At 37.3% G+C, this 26818-nt stretch overlaps 1 protein-coding gene across 15 annotated transcripts in view; it reads left to right on the top strand.

The window, feature by feature from the left end:
- CADPS2 (calcium dependent secretion activator 2) overlaps positions 1-26818 on the top strand; it is a 318019-nt gene that overhangs the window by 166740 nt on the left and 124461 nt on the right. For all 15 annotated transcript variants that reach the window (XM_074168769.1, XM_074168768.1, XM_074168766.1 and 12 more), the window contains exon 8: positions 2695-2834. In XM_074168769.1, coding sequence (XP_074024870.1) covers positions 2695-2834 — 140 coding nt within the window. The remainder of the gene's footprint in view (positions 1-2694; positions 2835-26818) is intronic.

Raw genomic sequence — 26818 nt, 5'->3', positions numbered from 1 at the left:
TAAGAACAATAAAATAAGATAAATTAAAATAAAATAAAAATTAATTCAGAAATATATGATGTAGTATGAATTTTATGAAACTTCAGAATTTTTAGGCACAGTGAAAGAGTATCCTGTAGGTGTGTTTTATATCCCCCAGAGAAGAGTTATGAGTTGATACCATTTTATTTTTTAAAGTAGATTATAGAACAACAACTAGAAGATTAAAATCCCTTAAGAAGCACTGAAAGGAAATCTGAAACAGAACAGCCAGGAAAGTTATTCCATGGACAATGGCAATGACATTGCATCACAGTGTGCCAGAGTGGAGAGAATGATTATAATACAAATTTCAGCAACTTTTTACTTTTCCTATTAAGGAACATTTGCCCAGTGTTTTGGTTTCAGTGATTTCATGATACAGTCTGTGCCACCTGATGATATGGTACACAATGGTTAGTATTGCCCTTAAGGGCACTATTAGTATGAAGGTTATTGTGTAGATAATTAATGCCTGTCAAATGCTTTCTGTGCAAGTGTGTTTGTGTGTGAAGATAGAAAGTTTGATGACAAAGTTCTTTTAGCTCTCCTTGTTTAAAGCTGGCAGGCATGACAAAGTGTAATACAAACACAACGTAGTCCATACTTAAATATTCTGCCAGATACTTATTCATTGTGAGAGCTTTGAAAACGAATCTCCAAAATAATCCTTTAAAAATTCAGGAAAGGAATTGTCAGTACCAAAGTTATGAATTAATTACACACTTGTCTGCTTATATTTTCATCAGCATTCTAAAAACTCAAGAAGTTGACAGGAGAAAGATGTTGCTTGAGATGCATGAGCTGTAATAAGCTGTTACAGGACAACAGAAACTGCAGCCTCTAGAAACGGAAAAATTTGTATCATCACCTACAGTCCTATGTGAATGCCAAGTGATTAAATGCAAGGAATGAGTAATAATTCTGTTTTTGTAAACCTGCATTTAAAAAGATAAACAAACTAAAAATCATTTTCTGTTTGATGCATCAGAACACAAAGGTTGCCATACTCATAATGCTTTTAAATGCTTTTTAAGGGATGGCTTTTACTCAAAATGAAAATCAGCTTGTTTCTTGGGAAAGAAGGAATAAGCTCTATTAGAAGTAGTGTTTGCTATGCATTTGCAAAAAAAAAGAAAAAGAAGTAGCCTCCTGGTTTATTAAAACCAGAATATACTGATTCTTCTACTGTCTCTTTAAAAGGTTCTGAATGTATTCAATAGATCTGACAGGTTATTTCTCCCACTGCTGATACAAAGGTTGCACACTTGATTAGGGGTGATGCATCGTATTTCTCTGCTTCACTAGAGCTCCTGATATTAACAGGATGCAGGAACGTATTTTCTGCAAAATACTGAGATGAGAAGCTGAAGGCCTTCAGTTTATGTCATCTTTCAAATGATTAGATCTGAATGACACTATTGTAATATTTTTGGCTTAGTAATATCTTTTAGATTTGTGCTTGCTTGGAGTTTCTTACTCAAATCCTTGATTTAACTTTTCTAATAACACAGAGGAGAATATATTGTGTTTTATGTATGTCACACAAGGCACAAGTACTATGTATAAGAAATTAATTTGATGGTTAACATTATGATTAATTTTAGTTTTCAAGAAATAAAAGATGTGAAGAACGCTGTTTTTTAGAATGTTGTTACTTTTGAAATACTGCTTCCTGATAATGGTAATTCAGAACTCACTAAATGTTACAAAAGTCTCCCAAATAACATGTTAAGAATATTTTAGAGTCTAAATTGATTCAAAAGTAGTGCTTTTAATAAGAACGAAAGGAAATTATGTTCCAGCAGCATTTAAGTGCTAAACGTGTGACTGTGGATAAGGATTTAATGAAGTAGGAATATTTAATTGTGCTGGCTATAAATGGATAAACTTTCTGGATGGTAAATAAATAAATTTTTAACAACTTGTGACTAATATTAATCTAAAATTAATGGTTAGCTAGTAAAACTATCAAGAAATTTATATAAATGTTTTAAAAAATGTTTAAAATTCAGTGTATTTTTTATTTTTTTATGCCTACCACTATAGATTAAACAAAAGGTGTATTTCATATGACAAGTGCACTAGACATAGTATCTTATATTTATTATATACCATTTGCAACAAAGGTGCTTTGTAGTTAATCTCCAATTTCTGCAATTTTTACTATAACTGGCTTTTATTAATGCTAATGAGCAAAAAAAAGGGAGTTGGTAAGAAAGAGCATATTTTTTCTTCACTAAAGCAATGTCACTGCTGGGGGGACAATCTGTTGCATAATGCAACAGCAAATTGTTTCAGTAGGATGTTTTCAGCAGAGCACTGAGCAGGGTAAAAGTTTAGGTTCTTGTTTGATTGTACATGACCATTTTGAAGTGTCAACTCTTCCTTTTGGTTTAAAACTGTTAATTCAGAATGAGCTATCAGAGAAGGAAACTTTATTAACTCATAATACGAAAATTACCATTTGTAAGAAAATTAATGAGTTCATTTTGAACATTCGTCTGTTACAGTAAGATTGAGTCAACTGGTTTATTAGATTTATGAAACCTTTTTTAGTCATCTTTCAGATCGGAGGAAATACAACCAGAATCTTCACTGCTTTGAAGTTAACATTAAAGACTATTAGACTATTTTTGTATCAACTCATTGAAGTTTTTATTTTATGACTTGCAGGTAGTGTTGTATCCAACTTCCAATAGCCCAAAGTCACCTGATCTGCATAAAATGATAGTCCCCAAAAACAGCCAGGACAATGACTTGAAAATTAAACTGGCGGTGAGAATGGATAAACCACCTCACATGAAGCACTGTGGGTAAGCGTCCATTTTCTGGCTTCCTGTATTTATTATTTTGCCTTGCTGTGCCTGTGTTTAACCTTATGTAGCTAAAAACATGAAGTTTGTTCAACGTTACAAATGTGTACAACTGTTCCTATAGTATGGCATTGTGCTATATCCTTGTTTTATACAAGGAGTTTGGAATAGTCAGGAGTGACATTCATTTCAGATGTTCAGTGGTGTGTAAAGACAGATGATGAGCTAAATCTGACATGCAGAACTAAGAGTACAGTGTCATTCAGAAACTGGGTTTGAATGTTAGAATTTATAGAACTTTAAAAAAAAATCCTTGATATTTAGGAGGAACATATTTTTCCATTACAATAGGATTAATTATATACTTGAATATGATGGTATTGTAACATAGTCTGTCCTTTTCTTTCTCTGCCTGGTATTTCTCTTGAAAGGAATTTATGTACAAAACCAGTTTAAGGTCATTTTTCTGTCTAGCATATATATATATAAGTTCTGTCTAACCTATATAACATAAGTAAATGGAATAGATTATTCATAGACACAGCTCCCGTAGCAAACTGCCACCACTATTCCTCATCCCAACTGCAAGATCAGGTAGTGTCGCTGACAGTAAGCAAGGCTGTATTTGTTGTTACAAAGCAATCACCAGGGCTATTTTCCGTCTTTCTAACTTCTTCTGAATCAAGCAGAAGTACATTTCAGAAAAAGAGGACTATTCAACATATTAATGTAGAATTAATGTAGTGACCTATATTATTTAGATTTCTTTTTAATCTCCTGTTAATATTCTGCTCATTGTATACAGACAGTAATTGCCAACATTAGCTATACCCAATGCTTTAAAAATAAATTAAAAAAAAACTTAAATAAGTTTTGGCAAAGCTGTAATTGGTTGGGCTGAAATTTCCCAGGTATCAACCTCAACCCTCATTTTGGTTTTGGAAAACTTCGACACAAACAATCAGGACTGTAACAATGATACTTGCTCGCTGGAGACCTGTGGCTGGTGACCAGGAGCTAGGAGGAAGGAGAGAGAAACCAGTCATGGAGCCAACAGGTGAACTGGAGCTACTGTGCTTGGAGACTGGGACCGAGATGAGAAGATTTAGAAGTAGGCTGCAAATACATGAATAAGGGAAATGGGATAATGTGGCAGGAGAGAGCAGGAAGACCAGGCTGATATGAGTGAGTTGGAGTGGAGAGGACCTAGGGAGGAGAGAAAAGTGTTTGTTCTAAAGCATGATGCTCTCCTGTCAGTCCTCCCCCTGACCCATTCATTTGCACTCACCAAGCACCTCTAAAATGGTTTGGTAATTGTGGCACAGCCTTGTCTAGATTCAGTCCACTAGCATGGTTTCAGTCTCCTGCTGCTGGAGGATATTCAGCCAGTTGCAGAGGTGAACACTGCAGGGGTGACACGGTGCTGCCTGCATCCTTCAATGGTTTGTCAAAAGGCAACCATAGGGATGGGATGCCTTGAACAACATCAGTAATGAATAATACACAGCAGATGCATCTAACTTGCATGTGACCTGTTTTGGTTGCACGCCCCACATTACAACTGTCAGGGGTGTTGTGCTCCCAGACATCTATCCCAACAGGTAACTGGGAGAAGTCCCCATTTTTCATCAGGTCACTTATAATGTTGGGGTTGTGCTGTCAGCAACCCCAAGTGTATAACATGGAACTTATTTTGACGTGGGTCTCCAGAAACGAGGACAAGGCTCTGATGCTTCTTCCCATTGTGCTCCCAGGTTTCCACAGAGGCTCTTGTGGCTGGGGAGCTGTCCTTCTGGGGTCTTCAAAGGGTCTTTCTAAACTCCTAGTTTGCTTTTCCATACTGGTTTAAGTCGCTAGTCTTCTTGTCTGAGCATTACATGGATTGCCCAGTCAAATATTACTTTCAATAATTTAATTCAATCATTATCCCTTTCCTCTGCTGTTGCTGGTTACTTCTTCACGTTGATTTTGAATCCTCATCTCCTGGCACAGTTGCTTACTTCTTCATTTCACTTCAGGGACACTGCTGTCACTATTCTCCAGGCAAATATTGTTGTTCTTCCCACCAAAAATGCTCAAAGTCCATCATCATTTCCCTTTCTTCATAGCCATTAGCTATAAAGATAATTACCTATACATTTGTCTAGAAAGTTAGGGCACCGAGGGAGGACTCCTCCACCATAAATATGTCTGAAATGGAAAAAAAAAAAAGGTTGATAATTCTTCCAATAACCATTGAAAGGTTGATAAGTACTGTATGATGGCACTGGAGTTGCAGTGAGAGGGCAGAAGGTGGTATTTGTTTGGAGGGAGAAAGCACCTGCTAGAAGAATAATTAATGTGCACAGTCAGGACCTGTTAATGTTAAGAAATGTCATCATCCAGGCGCGCTCTGCAGCATTCTCTTGACTTCCCGAGTGAGTGTAAGTATTAAGTGGTCGCTTGCTATTTTTTCAAGAGGGATTCCCACCTGCTTCAACACACAGAGTAAAGCTGTTCTGGTTCTGAACTGATACTGTGTTATCAGAGAAATCCTCATTTGTGAAGAGGCTGGAAACACACAGTGGATGATGACCGGTATTACAGGAAGGCAAAGGAATATTTTGTGGTTAAGGTAGTTGGGGGATGCCTGGAAGAACTGGCTTTTATTCTTGCTTGTGCTGCTCAGAAGGACTTGTCTATAAGAGCCTGAAAATGAGCTTTTCCACCTACAATAATTGGTGGTATGTTACTTCTTTCTTGTGCCCAGTTTGATAAACTGGGATCTGATTTCATAGGGGTGCCCAACGCTCACAGCTACTAGGTGAAATGAGCGGAAACTGGGCTGTAAATATACATTGTGCTGTTAGACTCCAAATATCCTGAAAATTAGATCTTCATCTAAAATTGGTGGTATTTCAGTTCTCCTGTTACAAAGGGAGAATAATACCATCTCCCAGTGTTGTAGACATTTGAAGGTAAATCTTGGGAAGCAACTGGTAGAAGTTTCCTACACACCTCAGGAGCTGGGGGGCAAGTGGGGCACGGTCATTTCTCTAACACATGGCCAAAGGCTTATGCTCTGCTGGGCAGTGTTATTGCAGTGTCAGGCCTCAGCAGCTCCCTGGTGAACCTGCACAAGGCAGAAAAGCAAATTACTCAATTCCCTCTATAAAGCAATGTTTGTGTAACGTGCAATGAAATAGGCCGTAGGAGAAAATAAGGTGTTGAAGCCCTGGAAGGCAGTTGCTGCTATCCTGAATAGTGAAAAGGGCTAGGAGGCTTTTGTTTATTTTATTTTATTGTATTTTATTTTATTTTATTGTATTTTATTTTATTTTATTTTATTTTTAATATGTGGTCAGATATTTAAGCACAGTGTCATAGAGTACACAAAAAGGGAGGAAATAAAAGGAGGAAAGAATGTGATTGTCCTCGCTGCTAGAATTTTGTCATGTTAGCAAGTTAAATTTTACAATCTTAATAATAGACTTCTAATGTGATTAGTGTGATTATCCCAGTTGAGTTATAATTCTTCATTTTATTTTACAGAAACCTCTCATACTTTATCTTTGCCCAATCTTTGAACTAGACAAATTACATCTTCTGCGTCAGTCTGAGTAAACAAGCTAATATACAAGTTTTATATTTGTCTCGTAGGAGAAAAAGGCAATCTCTTGGCATTAGATAATGACTTTCAGCTGAGAATCTCAAAATTTATTCGAAGTTGAATTAAAATTTTACCCCACAGCCAATTGCAGAAAGAGGGGTTTTATTAGGTTAGTGCTCTATCAGGATTAAAAAAAAAAAAGGTACTAAGAGTCTGTTTTATCAGATATGGGAGCTATGCTCGAATATTTCAAATTCTGCAGGGTCAGCAGAAATCAAAGGCCCAGCAAAACCCAAGCTAATTGTGGGTTTACAGTTTTATTCAATCAGAAAAGTTTCTCCTATTTAAGACTGATTTGACTTATTGACACAGGGGATGTGCTGAGAGACCTGAAAACCTGTCGTGCATTTATGCTTCAAGAATATTCAGTTTTACAAATTATTCCGTCTTGTACTTACACTGAGGTTTTAATTCACAAATAGTATTCTGACTGCAGCACCTTCAGATTGTATTTCCCAGTTTCCACAGTCATAACAAATAATTATATTTCAAATAAAATTATTAACTTGGCATTTTTTTCAATACAAATTGAGACCTAAGAAGAAATAAAAATCCTTATGATTCAACACTACTATGAATCTCAATTGCAGTTCATTTGTACCTCAGCAAAAAAGAGGTAGCTTTGATAACCACATGGCTTTTATACGTGTTTATGGTGACACCTTCATACGGTTAGTCTAGTGTTACTCCACTAATGTGATTTTTAAAAAAACACCTGACCAAGAAAACACTCAGTGATTTTTCTATACGTTCTGTTAAATGTTTAAAAAATAAAGAATACTTATATATGTCTTATAGTAAACATAATCTAATTATTTTAAGTTTGGTTGTTGTTTTTTTTAATTCTTGCATGAAAGGCTCTCAAAGTATGAAAAAACCTGAAGGATATATAACCATCCTTTTCTATTTAAACCCTGTCAATGGATTACAAGAGGAAGCATGCACAGCTAGAAATTCTGAGTAATGACAGGGTAAACATCACTCATTGATGGGGATTTGTGCAACAGGCCCAAGCATTGGCAGTTCATGATACTTCAGATTCCTTTCCCATAATTCGTAATGTATTAGTTGTCTTCTCATAGAATGTGGTAACATTTTCCTGGTCTAAAATCCAGAGCACATACAAGATTTTTTTTTTTTTTGTCCTTGATATTAAGGTAGTAAAGCCAACATCCATACAAAGGAGATTTTGTAACATTTCTATTCCTCTCTTCTGTTACTATCTTGAACCTAAAACAAACCATCAGAGGAAATAAGCAAAATTTGGTTTAAAAACTTCCTGTATAAAATGCTAAAAGCCTGTTGATGTCTGTCACGTTAGATTAGCAGCTTTAGGGAGGTAGTTTGCTTCAGGAAGGCTCACTTGTCTCTCCCAAGGAGGACAGGTTAATCCACTCAAGATATGTGGGTTACTGTAAATACCTTCTCTAATGCATGTTTGGGTATGTTTTTTAATGTACCTTTGCATATCCACATGCACTTAAACCATGTATAACTTTTAAAAGTAGGTTTTGTGTCAGTTGAGTTGTCTGTTAGCATAGCCTAGTGGTTACTAAAGGGTATTATTCTATTGCTTCCAATCTAGGAAGAAAAAGAGGAATGCTGAGATTTTTTCAGATAGCTTGCTTTAAAAGGATTATAATGCTTCATGGTCATACCTAAAAAAGTGCAATAAATAAAAATGTAAAATTAAATTCTTACAAACTGAACAGCCTAAACAGGACAATATTACAAAGTAGTGATATTTGGGTTTGACTTCTGAAGTAGACATTTCAGCATGGTTCTTGTCCAGAACTTTTTCCAAGTTCTGAAAGGCAAAATTCATTTTTGTAACTTCTGTTCTGCTTTCTGCTATGGCATGTTGCATGTAGAATTGTTATATCTTTAATTTCATAAGCACTTGTGTTTGGAAGATTCGTTCTATAAGCACTTGAGCATACATATGCCCAGATTTTCTCCCTGTCCCTCATCTGTAAAGCAATTATTTTGGCTACTTTTTAGAACTTGTGCTCTCCTAAATTGTAAGGAATAGGTGTGACATATTTTTTTTCTCACAACTTATTGTTATTATTATTTTATGGGTGTATTTTCAGAATACAAAGATTACTATGAATTTGCTAACCTTTTAAAAAGTTTTCTCTCATGCCCTTGGAATGGACTGAAAAGTTCTTAGGAGAGCATTAATAAACAATAAATAAAGCTACTGGTTCCTGTACATGCCTGAAGTATCACATTTCTCCTCCTCCTGCTGCTGTTTTAGAGCTAAAGGAAATCTGTGAGATGAATGCCCTGGTTAGCAGCCTTCCAAGATGCAGAATTAGAGGATAAGTAATTTTCTCCTCTCATTTTTATGACACTTGTCACCCATTGATAAGAGTTCATTGGAGAGGAGGGCGAGTATAATTATGTGTTTTACAGATGAGTGAAATGAAGCTCAGGAATGAACAGAGATCACCCAAGGTCATAGGCATTTCAGTGACCGAGCTGAGGATAGCACTGGGTTCTGCTGGCTTCTCAGTGGGTAGGGCTAAAGTGTGTGACTGTCACCTGGATAAACCGTTGTCATAGCTACTGGTGAGCTCATAAGTCAACTAAGAAGAGCCACGGGGACACTGAAGTTAGCCAGAACAATGGTGTTGCCAGATCTTACAGCTCTTACATGCTGCTTGTCCATGATCACCTAGTAAAGAAGGACAGGAGGAAGAACAGAATTAGCTTTATAACTTCAAGATATGTAATCTGAAGGCTCATCTGAAGATGAGATCTGCTCCCAGAATTGTTATCTCAAGAGAAATGTGCAAGGTGACCACACTGAAATTACTCTATTTCAATTCTGGCTTCCTTTTACAGATGAAGTAAGATGTCAGGAATACAATCGCACTTTTAGCAAATGCTGTATCATTTCTGTCACAGATAGGCTTTTCTGTTGTATATGATGAATTTGAAACATTTCAGACCTTTCTCTGAGCCAGAGCATATAGATATGTCAGAATAATTCTAAATAATTTGTTATACCAACACTGAAAAAAATTAAATAGAAACCGTATTTCAGCTAAGCTGAAAGTTTAGTTTCTCTTAGAACCAGTAGGCATACAGTTGCTTCAAAGAGAAGAAACGTGTTAGAAACCTATATGTTTCCAAGATCCTAGAAAATCCTTCTTAAATACTTTGTATTATATGGTAACATGCACCTTGGACTTCTTAAATTAGTAGTATTTTCCATTAGGTAAAAACAATAACTTTCTACATTACATTTTGTCATGGTTTTAGCTGGGATAGAGTTGATTTTATTACTAGCAGCTGGGTTAGTGCTGTGTCTTGTATTTGGGGTGAGAATGGTGTTGGTAGCAGACTGATGATTGTGGTTGTTGCTAAGCTCTCAAGGCCTTTCCTGCTCCTCACACCGCCCTGCCAGCAAGTAGGCTCGGGGGCCACAAAAAGTTGGGAGGAGACACAGCTGGGAGAGATGACCCCAACTGACCAAAGGGATATTCCATGCCATATGACGTCCTGCTCAGTGTATAAAGCTGGGGAAGAAGAGGGAAGCCAGGGAAGTTTGGAGTTATGGTGTTTTGTCTTCCCAAATAACTGTTAACATGTGATGGAGCCCTGCTTTCCTGGAGATGGCTGAACTCCCACCTGCACATGGGAAACAGTGAATGAATTCCTTGTTTTGCTTTGCTTGCATGGGCAGCTTTTCCTTTACCTATTAACCTGTCTTTATCTCAACCCATGAGTTTTCTCACTTTTACTCTTCTGTTTCTCTCCCCCATCCCACCAGGGTGGGTGAGCAAGCAGCTGCGTGGGCCTTAGTTGCTGGCTGGGGTTAAACCACGACACTTTTCAGCAGTTACTGAACAGACTTTTCTCATAACTCTTATGAAAGGGAGAGGGGCCTGTCTGAGAGATTCCTGTTGCTCTTTTTTCTTTGTTATCAACACAGCACAATTGCCTGAAGCAAGTAGTAAGGTAAGTAGGTATTTATCTAACTATAGCATTTCTTCATCTACATATGTAAAATCTTCAGTATGTTTATAATATTTGTCTTTCCAAGTTTGTGTGCAGCACATCTAGTTGAAACCATAAAGTCAGTATGTTAGCACCATCTAGCTTTCTCTTTGTTGCTATTGCACTTTTTCTTCCAGTTTAAAAAAGCGTAACAGCACCAACTTCAGCTGCTGCTTTGAAGACAAGGTTCTCACTGTCCTTTTGTAAAGGCTTATTTTTCAGTTTGCTAGCATCAAGACTGGGGAGGATAAGCAAAGTCAAATGGAAGGAACTGTTGAGTTTGTTTGAATTTTGCAAACATTACATAACATTGGATACTTTGGAATCCTTTTTTGATCATTAAGTCATATGGCCTCACTATAGCAGCCCGAAATTTAGCCTATGTCAGAGTTGTCTAAATTCTCTCGGAAGTCACTGGGTAGGGAGGAAATACCTTGACAGGGTTGTTTATGAATGCTATAGAAAATTGGCTATAGAAAAGAAAGGAAAGGTACACCGAAGTTGATAAGGTAAACTTTTGTCTATATATATTGCATTCAAAAGTGTAGACTCTTTACTAAATTAAATGCCTAATCAGCAGAAGACAGAGCTTTGGAAAGATGAATTACCAGAGCAACAGGTGGGCTTCAGTCAGGTCCTGTTTTTTCTTCTGCCTCATTCCCAGTTTCTCAAATCAAAATTTAGGTCAGAGGTAAACTATGCATAGTTGCATAAGTGATTTTTAAAAGCTGAGTCTTCTTTTATTTTAAATGAAACTCAGGCTACTTTGGTAGACAGGCAATTTTTCTACAGAAAACCATGAATTTTGGAGAAATGTCTTCACTTCTTCTGATATTTCTTTGTTTTCTTACTCGCTATAAGTAATGATCTTTGTAGATAAAATAGTGTCTTTGTATATACTCTTATGAAGGTGAATGAAATTAAATAGATATTTTACATTAAATGAATGTCACTTCAGTTAATTCCTGTGAGGATTTTTTGTTGGCACTGGTAGTAGTTTAGGGTTTGTGATGTCCTCTGACACATATAGCTTGTTTGATTTGGCAGAGACATACTTGGTTTCTATTTTTAACACCTGCGGTTTTGTTCAAAGCATCTTCTTATCCTGTCATAAGAGCAACAGAGTTCTAAGAAATATGGGTGGAGCGTATCAGTGCTCTTTATAATTACTATTACAATTTCTATTACAATCAGTCCTTATTAGTATCAAATACATTTAGGAGCTAAATCTTTCTACAAATATCTGGCAGAGATTGCCCAGTGCCATTTGCAACATCAGGCCATCCAGTATTTTTGGGATGACCTGTAATCCATATACCAATGGGAGGGTATTAAACTACCTTTGTGCCGTTAATGAAAAGAGAATCCTCTGCTACTCATTCCTCATGTGTGGGTAAAGGGCGTCTGCCATGAAGGGGAGCCTTGGTCTTCATCTGAGTCTTGGTTCACTAACTATATAACCGAAAATGCTTCTATTATTTCCTGAGGTTGTCTCATTTGTTACCTTCTGAAATCTTGTTGTAGCATGTGGAAACACTGTGGGATGTACTACCTTGCTAGCAGTCTGCTGCAAGAGGATCCCATCACAGGAATCAAGTGTGTACTCAAGTCAGCTGGGTCTAGGTAGAATTTAGTCTCTCTAACTATGATTTTATAGCGTCCAGCAGGTTTTCTTGTCTCTCCTGTTACTGGCAAATGGGACATTTGCTGAGTGTAGTTGGCTTCAAAATTAGTGCCCAAGTGGTCCTACGAACTTCATTCTCATCTACTGATGTTTCTGAATATAGAGAAACTTCTCTTTAGAAAAGAGTTCAGGGAAGATGAAAAGAGTATATTTTGTTCATGAATGATGAGCAAAAGTAGACATGTCTAAAGGGAATTCTCTAATAAAGAAATTTTATCAGGCAAAAGTGAGTTAGAGATTTCTTTCTATTCTGACAAAGTCTTTAAAATGTGACCATCTGAGGAGGTCAGCGTGAGACTTGGCAGCATTATCTTTTACACTGAGATCTCCAAGGCCATCCGTACTGCATGCCATGGTGCATACTTTTAAGGAGGGGTGTGTGTGTAAGAGTGCAGATGCGTGCAGAATTGTGCTTGGCCAGCTCTCCACCCTGACCAAAAACTGCCTGACAATGTGGTGCCCACACTTGCACTGCAGAACTGTTGGGTTCGCCAACATGGTCACCACACTTTTGCATTATGGTTGGCTCATATCTCAGGCTCAAAGCATGGACAACGTGACCTCATATTTGCTTGCCAGATACAGAGGACCTTTGAGGCACTAGATGAAAGATTTTGTTGTAGTCTCTGAGAGGAAGGCATGAAGAAGTAGCGGAGTTTCAGTTAAGTTTCATTGGCTTCAAAGATAGAAGAGGTGTGAACTGCAAAGCTTCATTACCCAATCCATAGTCAACCTAGACCAAGCATGACAAGCCAAAATCTTATGACTGATGAAAACAAGTGCAGTAGCTGTGTGTAGTTCTGCAGTGCTGAAGCAAACAATTCATGTCAGTGCTTTACTCAACACCACTTATGGAAGATGTGTTGTGTAGCTGATGAAGTAGGCTTTGGTTGAATTTCAAACACAGTTGACTGTTGAAGAAAAAAAGGAGTTTCAGTACCAAATGTGAGCAACAACGGGAGTATACAGCGCAGCAAAGAAATACCACTGCATATTCAGGAATGGCTGCTCTTCTCTTTACACCAAGTTATTCCAAAACGTCATCTAACATCCAGCACCACACATTTATATGTGTAGAGTGTATTTTCTCTATTGAGTGAATGATGCTGCAGAAGGATATGTCAGAAACTACTATGAAAAGTATCCTGGCTGCAAACTTCAGAATACTTCATGAAATGTAGTCATTGCTGAATACGTTGAGCTGGAAAGGACTGGCATTGTTGATCTGTAATGTAACTACTCTTCCTGCGGCATGAAGTTACCTGATTCTTTTGAAACCATAAGAGCCTTTTACTAAAGCCTAGGAAGAGGAGATTATCTTATCTTTCTTTTCAGTGGTAACTCTCAGACAGTTACTGACTCCAGAGATCCAAGACCCTGAAGACAAGCGTGTGAGTATCCCTTTCAGTGAGACAAGACTCATAAATCCCAGCACAGTGTAAGCCCAAGTGTTTCAAGAGCTTCTGACACCTGGAATGACACTGCTGAGAAAGTAACACAAAATTCAAAAACTAGAACAGTCACTTTACAATTCAGCAGAAATATTGGTTACATTTTGGCCCATAGTTAATAAGCAATCATGTATATTTTTTGCTTAGGCAGAGGGTCAAAAGTGTCATTCATATGGCTGTAATTTTCTTCTATTTCTTGCTGAATTCTGACAAACCTGTCTTCAATTTTACATTCATAAGGCAACATGCACTAAGGTAAAAATTTCCTGCGTACTTTATAAGAAGCATGATAGAATGGCTTGATTTTAATTCACTTTTAGTGATGTATGGATGCCTTACTATTATTATTCCAAGGTGTCTCATAGCAGTATTTTCTGTTATGCTAGTTTAAATTGTGCTAAATGTTAGTATTTCATTTTGCCATGGAGAAAAGTGCTAATGTGTTGACTCTCTTTTAATATTATACCCATTTGCAAAATCAATTCACTGTAATCAGTTGCTTTTTAAAAATGAAAATTGAACTTCATGAAAAATGACACATTAAAATTACGTTAATGATTGATTGGATAATGATGATGGGTTAATGCAAAATTACTATGGAAGGAAGAAGCAAAAGTGTTTATCCTGCTGCTGGATCCTTAGAGAACAGATTATAGCTATGAGCCTGATTTTCAGTGCTTTCCACAGTAATTGCTTCTGAGGAGGCATGGGGAATCTTGAAGACCTTAATGATATGCCGCTGCCACTTTAATTGCTAAGAGAAGCCAAGAGAATCCTAATTGCCAAGAGAAGCATTGCTAATTAAGGTGTCATTCTTCATTCATTCCATAGTAATTAATCTGAAATATTTGTAAAAGCTGAGATATAAATTTAGATCCAAACTCACTTAGCTTAACCACAACAGACTTTATGTGAAAAAGGTCTATGGGTTAAGCAAGGTTAATAGTCAGGAAACTTAAAATTTATTTTTTTCCTTAGAAAAATTTTTTGTTTGTTCTTACTCATAACTTTTTAAAACATGAAGTAAAAGACCTGAGAATAGATTTAGGAACTTTATGTAATTTATATTTAAATCATGATTCTACTCTTACATTAGAAAAATTATTAAAACTGTTTTTATAGAGTCTTCCTTTTTCTTATATTTCACTGAAAAGCTACACCATTCTGTATCGTGGTTTAACCCCAGCCAGCAACTAAAACCACACAGCCGCTCACTCCCCTGCCCTCCCCACCCCCCCCGAGTTGGGTAGGGAGAACAGGGAGAAAAGGAAGGGGGGAAAAAAAAAACCAAAACTCATGAGTTGAGAAATAGAACAGTAACAGAAGATAATGATGATAATAATAATAATGGTAAAATAATATAAAAAATAAAGTGTACAACGTAAATTGCTCTCACCAGCCCATGCCAAGTAGCAATCGCGGATTCCTGCTCCCTGGCCAACCCCCATTTATATACTGAGCATGATGCCTATGGTATGGAATATTCCTTTGGCCAGCTTGTCTTGTCTTCTAGGGGAAGCTGAAAAAGTCCTTGACTAATGTAAACATTACTTGGCAACAACTGAAACATTGTGTGTTATCAACCTTATTCTCATACTAAAACCAAAACACAGCAGGTACTAAAAAGAAAATTAACTCTATCCCAGCTGAAACCAGGACATTCTGAAATTGTTGAGATGGGTTTTTTTCAGCTGTCATGAGCAAAATTATGTAAGTTCAGCTGTGTATCTCTCGTCTTTAGATCATAACTTTAACAACACTTGTTCAATATTTTCCTGCCTACGCTAGGACTGAGTATGCTTAATTCATTAGGCATGGAGAATCCTCATAACCAGTACAGATTGCGTGTCAAATCCTTCGTCTCGTCTTTACTAAAATCCTCATTCAGCCCCACAGAATAATCAGTTGGAGTGAGCTGGTCCTCTTGGCACCAGTCTGTTTCTGGCACACTGGTTTTTGTACCTTGTTCTCTCTTCAGCATTCTTAAATGCAGTTATGTTGCAGTCTCACCGGGTCTTAAACTCTTATTCTTTTGGTGTGGATTATCTCTTATAGCTTATCTTAATGGCACCTTGCATTCAGATGTAAATGCCAATTTTTTTGTTGTTGTCATGGTTTGGACATCAAATGTGAGATCTCAGAACCTATGACTGGGCATCTCAGTGACGCATAGAACAGCTAGGTAGATTTTTCTAGTCTACACTATCAAATTTCTGTCTGCAGTTCTCAACTTTAAATCTCTCCCCATCTAGACTTCCTGATCTTTGTGTGCATGTGTGAGGAGGGGGTGGGGGGGGAAGAAGTGGAAAAATCCTTGGCAGCAATTTTCAGTTTATCACGTTACAGAAGAGCTCACTTTCAGACCATAATGATGGTGACGGGGGACATAGCTTATGTGACTGACTCCGAATTCACGGCTACTCCACTTGAGCGAATTTGAATGCAGCACCACTGCATCAGAGAGACTGGTTCACTGTGTACCTTCTAGCAACAGCCACTTCTTACAGCAGTGGGATGAGATTAAGCCCTGTACCCAGATGGCAAATTGCATGCGATGATCCTACTGTGGAGAGAAAAGAATTAAAGGATGAAAGGTGCAAAGAGTTCCGGGCTTCTCTAATGAGGCACCCATGAAGGATTTGTAGCCACTGATGGCTACCAGAGTTATGCTGGAAATCTGGAAGAGCTGAGCTGTGCTTGGCATGTGCCTCCTTCTTGGCTACAAAGGGAGCCAAGTGTGAAGTGGGCCCAAACAGATCTGTGAAGTAACTCGGTGGTTGCTGAGGACCTGATAATCACCTAACATGCATTTCTGGGGATTTAGTTGAGTCTCTGCCTGATCTTGTCCTAGACTGGCTGCCCTTCAGTGGCTGCAATATGTGAGATGCACTAGCTGAGCACCGCATCGGGCAAGAGGAGTCCAGTTCGCATGCTCTGAATCCATTCCACAGTGTGAACCAAGTGCTGCAACTGGGGGCGATGGGGAGATTCTCTTCAAAGGCACGCTCCTTATTCGGACTAAGTTACCAATTTAGATACATCCTTTTCTGTTTAGGTACTTCATTTAAGTACCTAAAAGTAGTTGGGCAAAACTGGGCAGCAGCTTCTGTTGATGCCCGTGTCAGGGGTTCAAGCAAAGGTTCAATCCTGAAAAAAACAGTAGTATTAAAAAGAAATATGTTGTTATGTTGTAACAAAATATGTGTCTTATTAGGTCCTCACATGGAAGATCATGATCTGAGCAGTTTAGTCACTACATCTACATGAAGTGAAATGTAGGCAGGTCATTTTTTATCATTTGCATCATTTATCTTACTAAAATGAGAGCATAGAGTAGGCTGCTTATCTTTACTACAATAAATGGTGAACAGTTAAAAAAAAACTATCACATCAGAGGTCTCCTAAATTTGCAGTAATAAGTTTGGAGTAGTGGGAACTTCCCAGTAACTCTACACTCTAATTAAGGAGACTGTGGTCTGACTGGAATGTTCAGGTTGGCTTCTTTAGCTTTAATTTCTTTACACTTTGTTATACAGTTCCCATAGCTTTGGAAAAGTATCATTCAGAACAGCAGCTGAATTTTACTCTTAGTTTTGTTGGAAACTTGAGAAAAAAATGACTACTCTGTAAATACATGCAAAATATTGCTGACAGTATCTTTAAAATTAAATCACATGCAAGTATCCCTGCTTCATAATCTGTTCCAGAAATATATATACTATAATATATATATTTCTTTTGTATTATATTTTTATTTATTTTGTATTATAATTTTTAACTTTTTGCCATCTAAGTTCCTTTTGAAAGTTCTTTGGAAACTTCCTGTGCGTGCATGAGTCTGTAGTAATGAAGATGTAACTGATTGTGATATTCATAACATTGTTACTGTACATAGTCACCTAAGCAGTATTCTTATTTTACCAGACTTCAGGACCAAACATCATTGAAATAATTGTTTTAGATTTTGTTTATATTGCTTCATTCTGCTACCAATTGGCATAGCACAAATATCATGCAAGGGAAAGATGCAGTACCATATACTAATCTGTGACACAGAATTTAAGAAAAAGTTATTTCCACCTGACATACATTGACATTGCATATGTTCTGGCATGGCCTGGCATTATTTCTATACAGAGAGTGCCAGTACTATTAACTGCAAGGGTGGGGGCATGCCACCTGTCTGTTGGGTCCCTCTGCCACTTGCGCTGTCCATCTGTTACTTGTAGGAGGGTAAAATTCATCTAATTTTTTTCTTTTGATATATAAACTCTTACAAAATCAAAGGCACTTACAACAGCAAAATTAATTTTAAATGCTAATGGTATGTAATGAGTCTAATGCTCTCTGTGTGCCAGAATGCTGGCTCAGTTAGATACTGCAGGGTCAGTTGTGCTGTACTGTGTCTGAGGGTGGATTTCAAGTCAGAATACACTATTTTATATGGGAGGAAGTTATTGTAACATGATACTGGATGTAAAGGCAGAGGTAACTTTTTGTAAATTCAATTTAGTGGGCTTTTTTTCATCACAGTAGTATAATTTCAATGATTACAGTATTGCATTTAATTTTGACAGAGTCCCCATGCCCTGCACTGCTGTTGTTTTGCCCAAATGGTATTTTCATCACAGCCAGCTCCCTTTAAATAGTCCACGTCCTCTTAAATGTCAACGCAAACGGTGTTGGCAGTTCCCCGCTGTACCACTTTGTCAGGGGCCTCCAGTACACCTCACATCCCCGAGTAAGCAACGTGACAGCATCACCTTGGTAGGCTGGTGGGTTCTGCGATGTCATCAGTGTAGCGGTGCCTTCATACAGAGTTCTGCACAGTGAGCTCACTTTGTCTTTTTATTTAAATAAAAACTGTAATGAAGAGTGAGTCCACTGTGTACTACAAATAATCTTTTCAGCATACTTACTGTCACAAACCCGTTCTAATTTAATCCTGTCCTAAGTTAACTTTGTGCCTGTTCACCAATGTGGTATTGCTTTGCCTTTCCATAATGTGTGGGATTTTTTTCCACTTTATGCATAAAGGGTAAAAGAGATCAGGTAGGTGAAAAATGCATGTGAAATGGTATCTCAAGTCCCATGCATGGTTTGTGTTTGGAGCAAGAGACAGAAAAGACCTGTTAGATTGTCTTTCATGCTGCTTTCATGGAGTAAACCGGGGACAAATTGGCAGGGGAAGTGTTGTGGTAGGTGTAGGTTTGAGCTCCGCTGCTCAGTCTCCGTCGGGGTCAGAACAAATTCCACGGATTTAGCAGATGGAAAGCTCCTTTGATAGCGTTAGAAGATTGCCAGCCCAAAACTGCCATCTGCTTTTTGTCAACGTTTATTCCAAAGGTGAAAAGCTGTATGGTTCTGGTGAGAGAACAGATTCCGAAATACAAAACTAGTAACCGTTGTTCAGTAAATCAGTGGCTTTGAATTTATTATCACATGTTCCTCCGTTTCCAATTTTGACCACTGATACTTTAAGCTTATTTAAATTTTGAAACCGTTTTGAGTTCAATGTTTTAAGTGGAATGCACCATGCTATTGACCAAGTAGAAGAGAATAAGAAATTTGGCTGAGCTCGTAGTAGTGCTAGCGTGGAGAAGTCTGCCTGAGGATGTGCTGCCCTCACAGCTGGACATCTGATGGCCAGTCTCTGTTCTAAAACTGAATGTTTGTGGCTCTCTAGCCTTTTTCATCTCGTTGTAAGTCTTAGCTTTGAAGGGCAAGCTGAAATCTGAAGCCACAGTCTGAAGACTTAAGACTACAGAATGATTCCTTTTAGGTTAAGGGCAGTAGGCTGGGAAGAGGTACCATGTTACCTGGGCATGGGATGTCATTTTAAGGATCCTTCTGTCAAGCCATGTAGAAACACATCCTGAGTAATGAATGCATTTAAGCGAAATTGGAGTTGTTATGCAAGCAACACAACTGGGGCTGCTATTAAATGTAAAAAATATTGCCAGAAGCTGAGAACGTGCTAGACTAAGATCCCTAAAAATACTACCATTGCTTTTATTTCATTCACTACTTATGAAAAAAAAAAAGCATCAGAAAAAAGTGCAGCTTTACCATTATTTTGTATATTGAGAAGCAATGGATCCATTTTGAAACGGAAGATAAGCATTTTGAAATGGAAGATAACTCTGATCCGTGGATTAGTTGTATGATGATTACGTTAATGAAGTAATCATATGTCATGTAAAATTTTATTGCCATTCTAGAATGTGAGCGTTCAATTTAATCACAAATGCTACATTCATTTTTAATTGAGCTGTATGTATGCTACTTAATGGAAGGCTTGGGTTTTTTCCTTGCACACTCAATAAATTTTAATTGAACACCTGATTCCTGCCACCAACACATTAACATCTGGACACTATCTGTCTTTTATGCATATGGATACACTGATTAAAACTCAGCAGAAAAGCAGATAATAGGAAAACAAAAAGACAACATTATGGAACACTTTCAGCCATAATTTTTTATTATATATTGAGAAGCATTTAATTATCTTATTTCATTTAATTAGCCCCACTACTTAGGTCAATTGTTTTTTATTGATATGGCATGTTAGCAGCTTCGCTAATTGACACAAAATAGCATCTCTAATCTAAATGCCTTGTCTTTTCCAAAATAATTTCTTACGGTTTTTCGCTTTCCTGAGATTTTTTATTTATTTCACAGTCATTCCAATACTATATAAAATATTTTGGCAGGGAATGGCTTGGCTTAAAAAGAAAGTCATTCATTAAGACTTTAAGCATAATTTGTCAGCATTTACAAATTTAGTCTAGAACAAAAACAGCAGCGTTGTGTCATTCCAGGTATTGTACTTCAGTGGTTTTAGTTTCTGTTCTGTACTGATACAAAATGATTTAACGAATGATTTAACAAATCTGACTAACAGAGCATAGAAGAGACTTTATGGAAATGTAATTGATAAAAGAAAATATTTTTTTTCTGCATGAGGTAAGTTATTTGAATAATTTATTATACCTGTCCTTAATTTTTGATTCTTTTATTCCAAACTATTTTTGATATTTTTCTTTAAAGACATAACATGTTTTCGACTCAATTATCCCTCAAGATGTATTTGTTATATCTGTACCAGGAAAAAGAGATCACAATTTTACCAGTTGGCACTTTTTCAATTTGCCAAATACTGGTAGTTTTGCAAATGATTTCCAAGCTTTTTGAGTTGTTGAATAATCTTTATAATATGTGTGTTCAACTGTGTCAGCACTTCAACAAATGAAGTAACTTGTCATTACGCAATGAATGTTCTCCCCCTAATTTGAGAATAAATGCGTTATTAATATGTATGACTCTGTGCTCCCATATATACATGATTGGTAGAATAATAAGACATTCTGCTTATTTAAAATACTAATTTTAAAACTATTTAAAATATAAGTTTCACAGTCCTTGCCTTGAAGTTTAATTTAACCTCTTTTTGTGGTTACACAGTGGCATTTTCTTTCCTCTCCAAATCAGTCACAAACAGGTCGCAGGCATCAATTTGAACTAGATTTCCATAGCCTGAGCCATTGCTTTACACATATGCTGACATCCACAGGAGGGCAGCATGGTTAAATTAAGGGAGAGGATGGGAACATGATTATATCGCAGCTAAATTAATCTCACTTCTGATTGTTTATATTGTTTTGTGAAAGCTTTTATAATTTAGAAAAGTGCATATTTTCATAGCCTGTACAGAATAGGCTGTATGTTAATTTTAGAAGTTTCCAAGTATAGCTTCTTAGGAGCTATAAAAATGAAGTTTTTCTCTGTATACATACAGTCTATTTTAGAAGAAGGTTTAAAAATATTTAATGTGGGAATTATTAAAGCCTAGTTGGAAACTTAGCTCTGAAAATTCCAATAAAATCTGTTATAGTATTTTGGTAAATCAAATATTTGGAGAGTGGAGGTAGCTATTTCATTAGGTTTAAGGGACAGTGGAACTACTCTGCAGGAAATAGCAGAAATTAGTCCTTTTATATATGTATGTCTAAAGATATATATATACACACATACACATGTAAAGTTCTGCTTGGGGACAAAGATTGAAAAATCTCAATCTCAGATTTGAACAATAATCAATGATACTAAAAATATTCATTATATTTTTTGTTCCACTTAAATTCATCACCAAAACACTCCTAGAAGGCATTTTACCCTTTGTGTTATATAAAAATATATGCTATTTTTTAAAAAGTACTTCCAAAACTTAAAGTGAAGAGAAACCACCCAAACCTCCCCTCACATCGAATTCATCAGTGTTACAACTTATATTTTCTCTTAGATTTTATGGAATTTTATTTCATTTTAATGTAACAGCAGTTTCGCAGTTGAATATCACTTTAGTATTGCTATTTTGGGGATACAGTTGGTTATCAGAGCAATCCTGTGCAGCAGGAATGGGCTGACCCCAGTAGATGGCTCTGATGCTCCCTCACAGGTGGTAAATTCTGTATTCCTGAAGTCCTACTTCTACAGCTGCACATGCGAATCAGCTACGGTTTAATAACTCTAGTGCAAGGACAGTGTATTTGAATGTTTTTATTTTCTATGGATTTGTTACGGTAAAGAACTTTTGACAAAGAGCAAATCCATGCTGTTGTTTTGGGCTTATATCTATCTTGTCTATCACTTTTTTTGTTTTTGTTTAACCAGTGAAAACAAAGCCATTTTCAAGGTATTCATAGCATATTAACATTTCTTAAGGATTTTATTTTTTTTCCTAATTATCTTAATCCATTTAAAAAATCCTGAATTCCGTGAAGGGATACTAAAATACATTTCTTAAGGTGGCTATATTTCACAGTGATGCAATTCTGTCATTTCCTAGAATAACTCCTGTGGAATTCAGTTTTAGATTGTTTGTTTCTGTGTGGCATTTCCAAGAATAAACATCCAATCATGTTAACGGTTCTAATGTAAATTGTTGTACACTGGAAGCTCTCTCTTCCAGTGCTACAAGAAGATGGCTAAATAGTACTAGTAGGTGTAAGTGTCAGAGCAAACCAAAGAGCTGCTTCTAGGCATAGGCGGTTAGGATGTGGAACTCTGCTACTAGGTGTAGATATTGGAAGTTTAAAAGGGTTGAGAAAATTTTTATGGAAATTTATTGAAACAAAAATCTATTAACAAGTAGCAAATACAGAGACACTACTTCTAGATAGAGAAACTCCTGGAGCCAGTAATAGCGTGAGTATAGGAGAAAATTCTGGGGATGTTTAGCTGCACGCATCCATCAGTTGCTGCTTCCTTCCACATCCTGTTGGGAACAAGGTACAGGCCTGAATGTGCTTTTGGGTGGCCACTTCCACATTCTTTCATAGAGAAAGTTTCTTAAAAAGAGCTGAAGTGACATGGGATCAGAAGTCCTTTTGTTTCTTTGGCATCTTTAAAATGCTACATGTATTCTTTCTTAAAATGGATATTTTAAGAGGACTGATTGGCTGGGCCATACTATAAAAGTTTTCTTCCTTGTTCTTACTCCTCTGTCATCATAAAAAGACAGCCAGAAGTATAAAAGTCCTTTTTTGACTCTAACTTTTGATGAGAGGGTCACCTACAGTTGTTTTTCTGCACTGGTAGGTTTTCCAAGGCAGAATGTCCCTATCAGAATGTTAGATTAGCCTTATTGTCTTGGACCAAACGTTCATCTGACCTGGTATCATATCTCCCACTGTGACCAGCAGCAGATGACTGAGAAAGTTCCTAAGAGTAGTCTCAGTGCTCTTTCAGACTCCATCCATCTGCAGAGCAAGGACTTTCTGAGCCAGACGTGGTTCTTTGCGTATACTAACATTCAATGCCATTGAATTTCTCTTTCACAAACCTGTCCAGGAATGCCTAAAGCGCACAATGATATGTAACTGATTTGAGTTCATGGAAACAAGCCATAACAGTCGCTTTGCTGTCTGAGAATGGAAATTAATCTCTGGCACTATTCCTACGTTCCTTAGATGTGGTAGAGATGCGACAGAGACAGTCCACGCCACTGATATAGGCAGCATTGTGTGCTTTTCTGCTGTTGTATGTTGGATGGAAAGAGAAGTGGTATTCATTGGTTCCAATGTTTATGTGAAGTCTGGTTGATTAAAAGGGAATTTTCCAATGTATGAGAGCATGAAGTGTCAAAATTTTAATCCAGAAGAAAATCACTTAGTTTCCCATAAAAAGCTTTTTATTTCTGCTGCGTGGGGAGAAACTGCTATTTCAAAGGTTGTATGTGAATTCTAAGAAGGTAACTGCATTTTCCTGGAGAGAGAGAAAGTCTCCTTCATTTCATCTATTTTCAGGCAACTCACTGCACCGCCTGAGTTTGGAGCCTTGGCACTGTAGGGCCCTGGTATAGCCAATGGAGACAGAAGGACGCTCCCACAGGGTAATTTGCAAAGCTCCAACGACAAAATATGCCTCAAGTACTTTACGCTGGATCCGTCCAAAGTACATGGGAAACATGGTCACTGAAAGTGGCATAGGGGAGTTGCAAAGACAAATGTATTTAACTTGCTGTTTCCCTTTGGAACACTTTCTTTTATATTTTTTAATTCATGGACAATTTGGCGTATGGGGTGAAAGGGCTGAACAGCTTTACCGGCTTCTGAAATGCATTTTCTAATGTCTGGAAGATAAGGGCTGGTGTGAGACTTTCCTGAATGTTTCTTCTGCTGCATGGGGACATTGGGTTCTGAACAGTTCTTGCTTTTCTCCACCTCAGTTTCCCTCCACAGAAGCCAATGTAATAATGCTAACTTCCCTCACTGGGCCTGTTGTGAGGCAGTAGGTACCTGAAGTTCATAAAGCACTACTCAAGTGTTGAGCAATGTTCCTGTTAAGAAAAAAATGAGATATAAGTTAGGATTTGTTAAACTGATTTGCTTCAAAACTTCAGTGATGTTTTCAAATAGTGTTTTTAATTGAATTATTTTAGGGATTTTTTAAAAAAAAATCCAACTGTTAAGAATTTTAAGTGTTTTTAAAATGCCATAACATTCTGAATACTTATCTTCTGTGTGCACAAATGGAAGGAAAGTGCTAGACTAACTCATTATCGTAATTTCTGTGCTTCATTTAAAATCACAGATAGAGATACCAGGTGTGACATATTTCCTCATGTCTTTGATAAATAAGATGTACCTCTTCATGATAATCCATAATAACTTTAAAATACCTACTAGTGATGATGGCAACAAATGTTATGAAAATACTTAGAACTGACAATCTTTAAGATGGAAATACGTGCTGCCGCTTCTGCTTATTTGTGTTATTACCAAAAAAAAAAATACAAAAGTAGCTCTGCTGAGGTCTGTATTCTTTATGACATTAAATTTATTTCAACTCAAAAGTAGCTTTCTAGGCAGTGAATAGAAATACATAACCAGCCAGAGATGACCAAAGCCAAGTGTCATTCCTGAAAGAGTTCACTGCTCTTCCCAAAAGTGAGATGTTTTCAACGCTCCAGAATTGGAGTTACTTCAGTTGGCAGCTTAGTTCATTGATTTGTTTTACACCAGTGTGACACCGAGCAGGGTGTTTTGACTGATTCCATCAGTAGCAGTGTATGACCTAGAAACAAAAGTAGATTTTTCATATTAACAGGCACTTGGCCGTTTAGGCTTTCTAGATGACAAAGAATATCACTGCCTGTCTGGAAGAAGGGTCACCAGTTTTTCTAATTGCACTGTCATGTGCTTGCAGTGAGATGGAGAGGCATCTGGGCTGGGTGCCTGGATGTTTCTGGACGCTCAGGATGCTTTTGAGTTGATTTGCGGTCTGGCAATTTAAAGGACTGTTTCCACAGCCATGTGGTATGCTCAAAGGAGAGCAGTGCGATTGAAACTTTTTCTCCTACATGAAGATTAGCATTCAAATTCAGATTTTCACTTTTAAAACTGATCTCAATTTTCCTGCTTACTGTGCTTTGTTTGATATCACAGAACAGTTTGTGTTCACGGGCTGTTACCCTTTTAGATGAAGTTGAACCAAGAGGTGAGCTCCAGAGGTGCACCCATATGTGCTGCAACCACTGGTAGCTATTTGGTCCATGGGTTTGGACCAAAGTAAGCTGCATCAAAAAGCACAGAGAATGGATGTCTGCTCCTCAGCACCAGCTGTTTCACAGTTTACATTACAATTAGATTACATTAGAATTGGAGCACTTTCTACATTTATTTTGCATCTGAAGGATTTCATTCTTTTGTTGCATGGAATTCTCTAAAGGCTAAAGGATGTTTTTCTGTCTTGATAAACACTCCCACTTTACATACCAAATAGGTTTCATGATATGACATAAATTGGATTAATATTTCTCAAGTTGCCATTGCAGTGACTTCACAGGTTCCATAAGTACTGGCTTGCATTTTCACAAATGTTGAAGCGCTTGGGAGTGCAGTAAGATATCACAGTTAAAGAAACTAGGCCTATCTGATCTTCCCGCATACCAATAACCATTTGTACTCTAAGTGAAAAGTTGTTTAGGGGGGAAAAAGTCCCCACAGATTTTCCTGTTCATATTGTGAGTATCTTGCTCATTGGAATAAATGAAACTGTTTTCTGTGGCTGTGCCGTTTGTATTACTTGACATTCTTCAACATTTCTTTATCCTTAGAAGGCATAATTACAGTAGAAGTTGACACTGATTTTTTTCATTCCGTCTGTTGAAGGCTTATTTAGTTCCCTTTCTCAAGAGCACAGAGAGTACTAAAATGAATCCGAGAATGTTTACAGCTAGGTTTCTTATGACCCGGGTCATATTGTTGTCTTGAATCAGTTTTCTCTCTCGTCCTCAGCTGAAGACAAAAAAATGGCTTAATCTTGCGGGGTTAAATAAAAGAAGGAATGCGGTGCAAGGAAGATTCCTTTTATGCAAGCGTGCAGGGATGACTGAAAGTGCCTGTGGGCATTTGGTCCCCATTGGCTCTCTCAGCAAATGCAATGATGCCCACAGATAGCCTGTATTGTTGTCAGTTAAATGGGATCATGAGTGTCTGAAAGGTGTTTGAGAATGAACTGAAAATCATTTTCACAAGTGGATGATTACTTCTGCCACATGTTAACCGAACTCTATCAGAGTGGCCCAGATTTTTGAGACTGCATTAATTGCTCTTTCAACCTTGACTGAGGTTTCTCTTTAAGAAAGGCCTTTGCTGGACTAAACTGCTACACGTATTGATTTTTC

The sequence above is a fragment of the Numenius arquata genome, chromosome 2 (assembly GCF_964106895.1).
Source record: "Numenius arquata chromosome 2, bNumArq3.hap1.1, whole genome shotgun sequence".
Lineage (NCBI taxonomy): Eukaryota > Metazoa > Chordata > Aves > Charadriiformes > Scolopacidae > Numenius > Numenius arquata.
The sequence above is the reverse complement of the archived record's forward strand: the minus strand, read 5'-3'. Positions and strand labels throughout refer to the sequence as shown.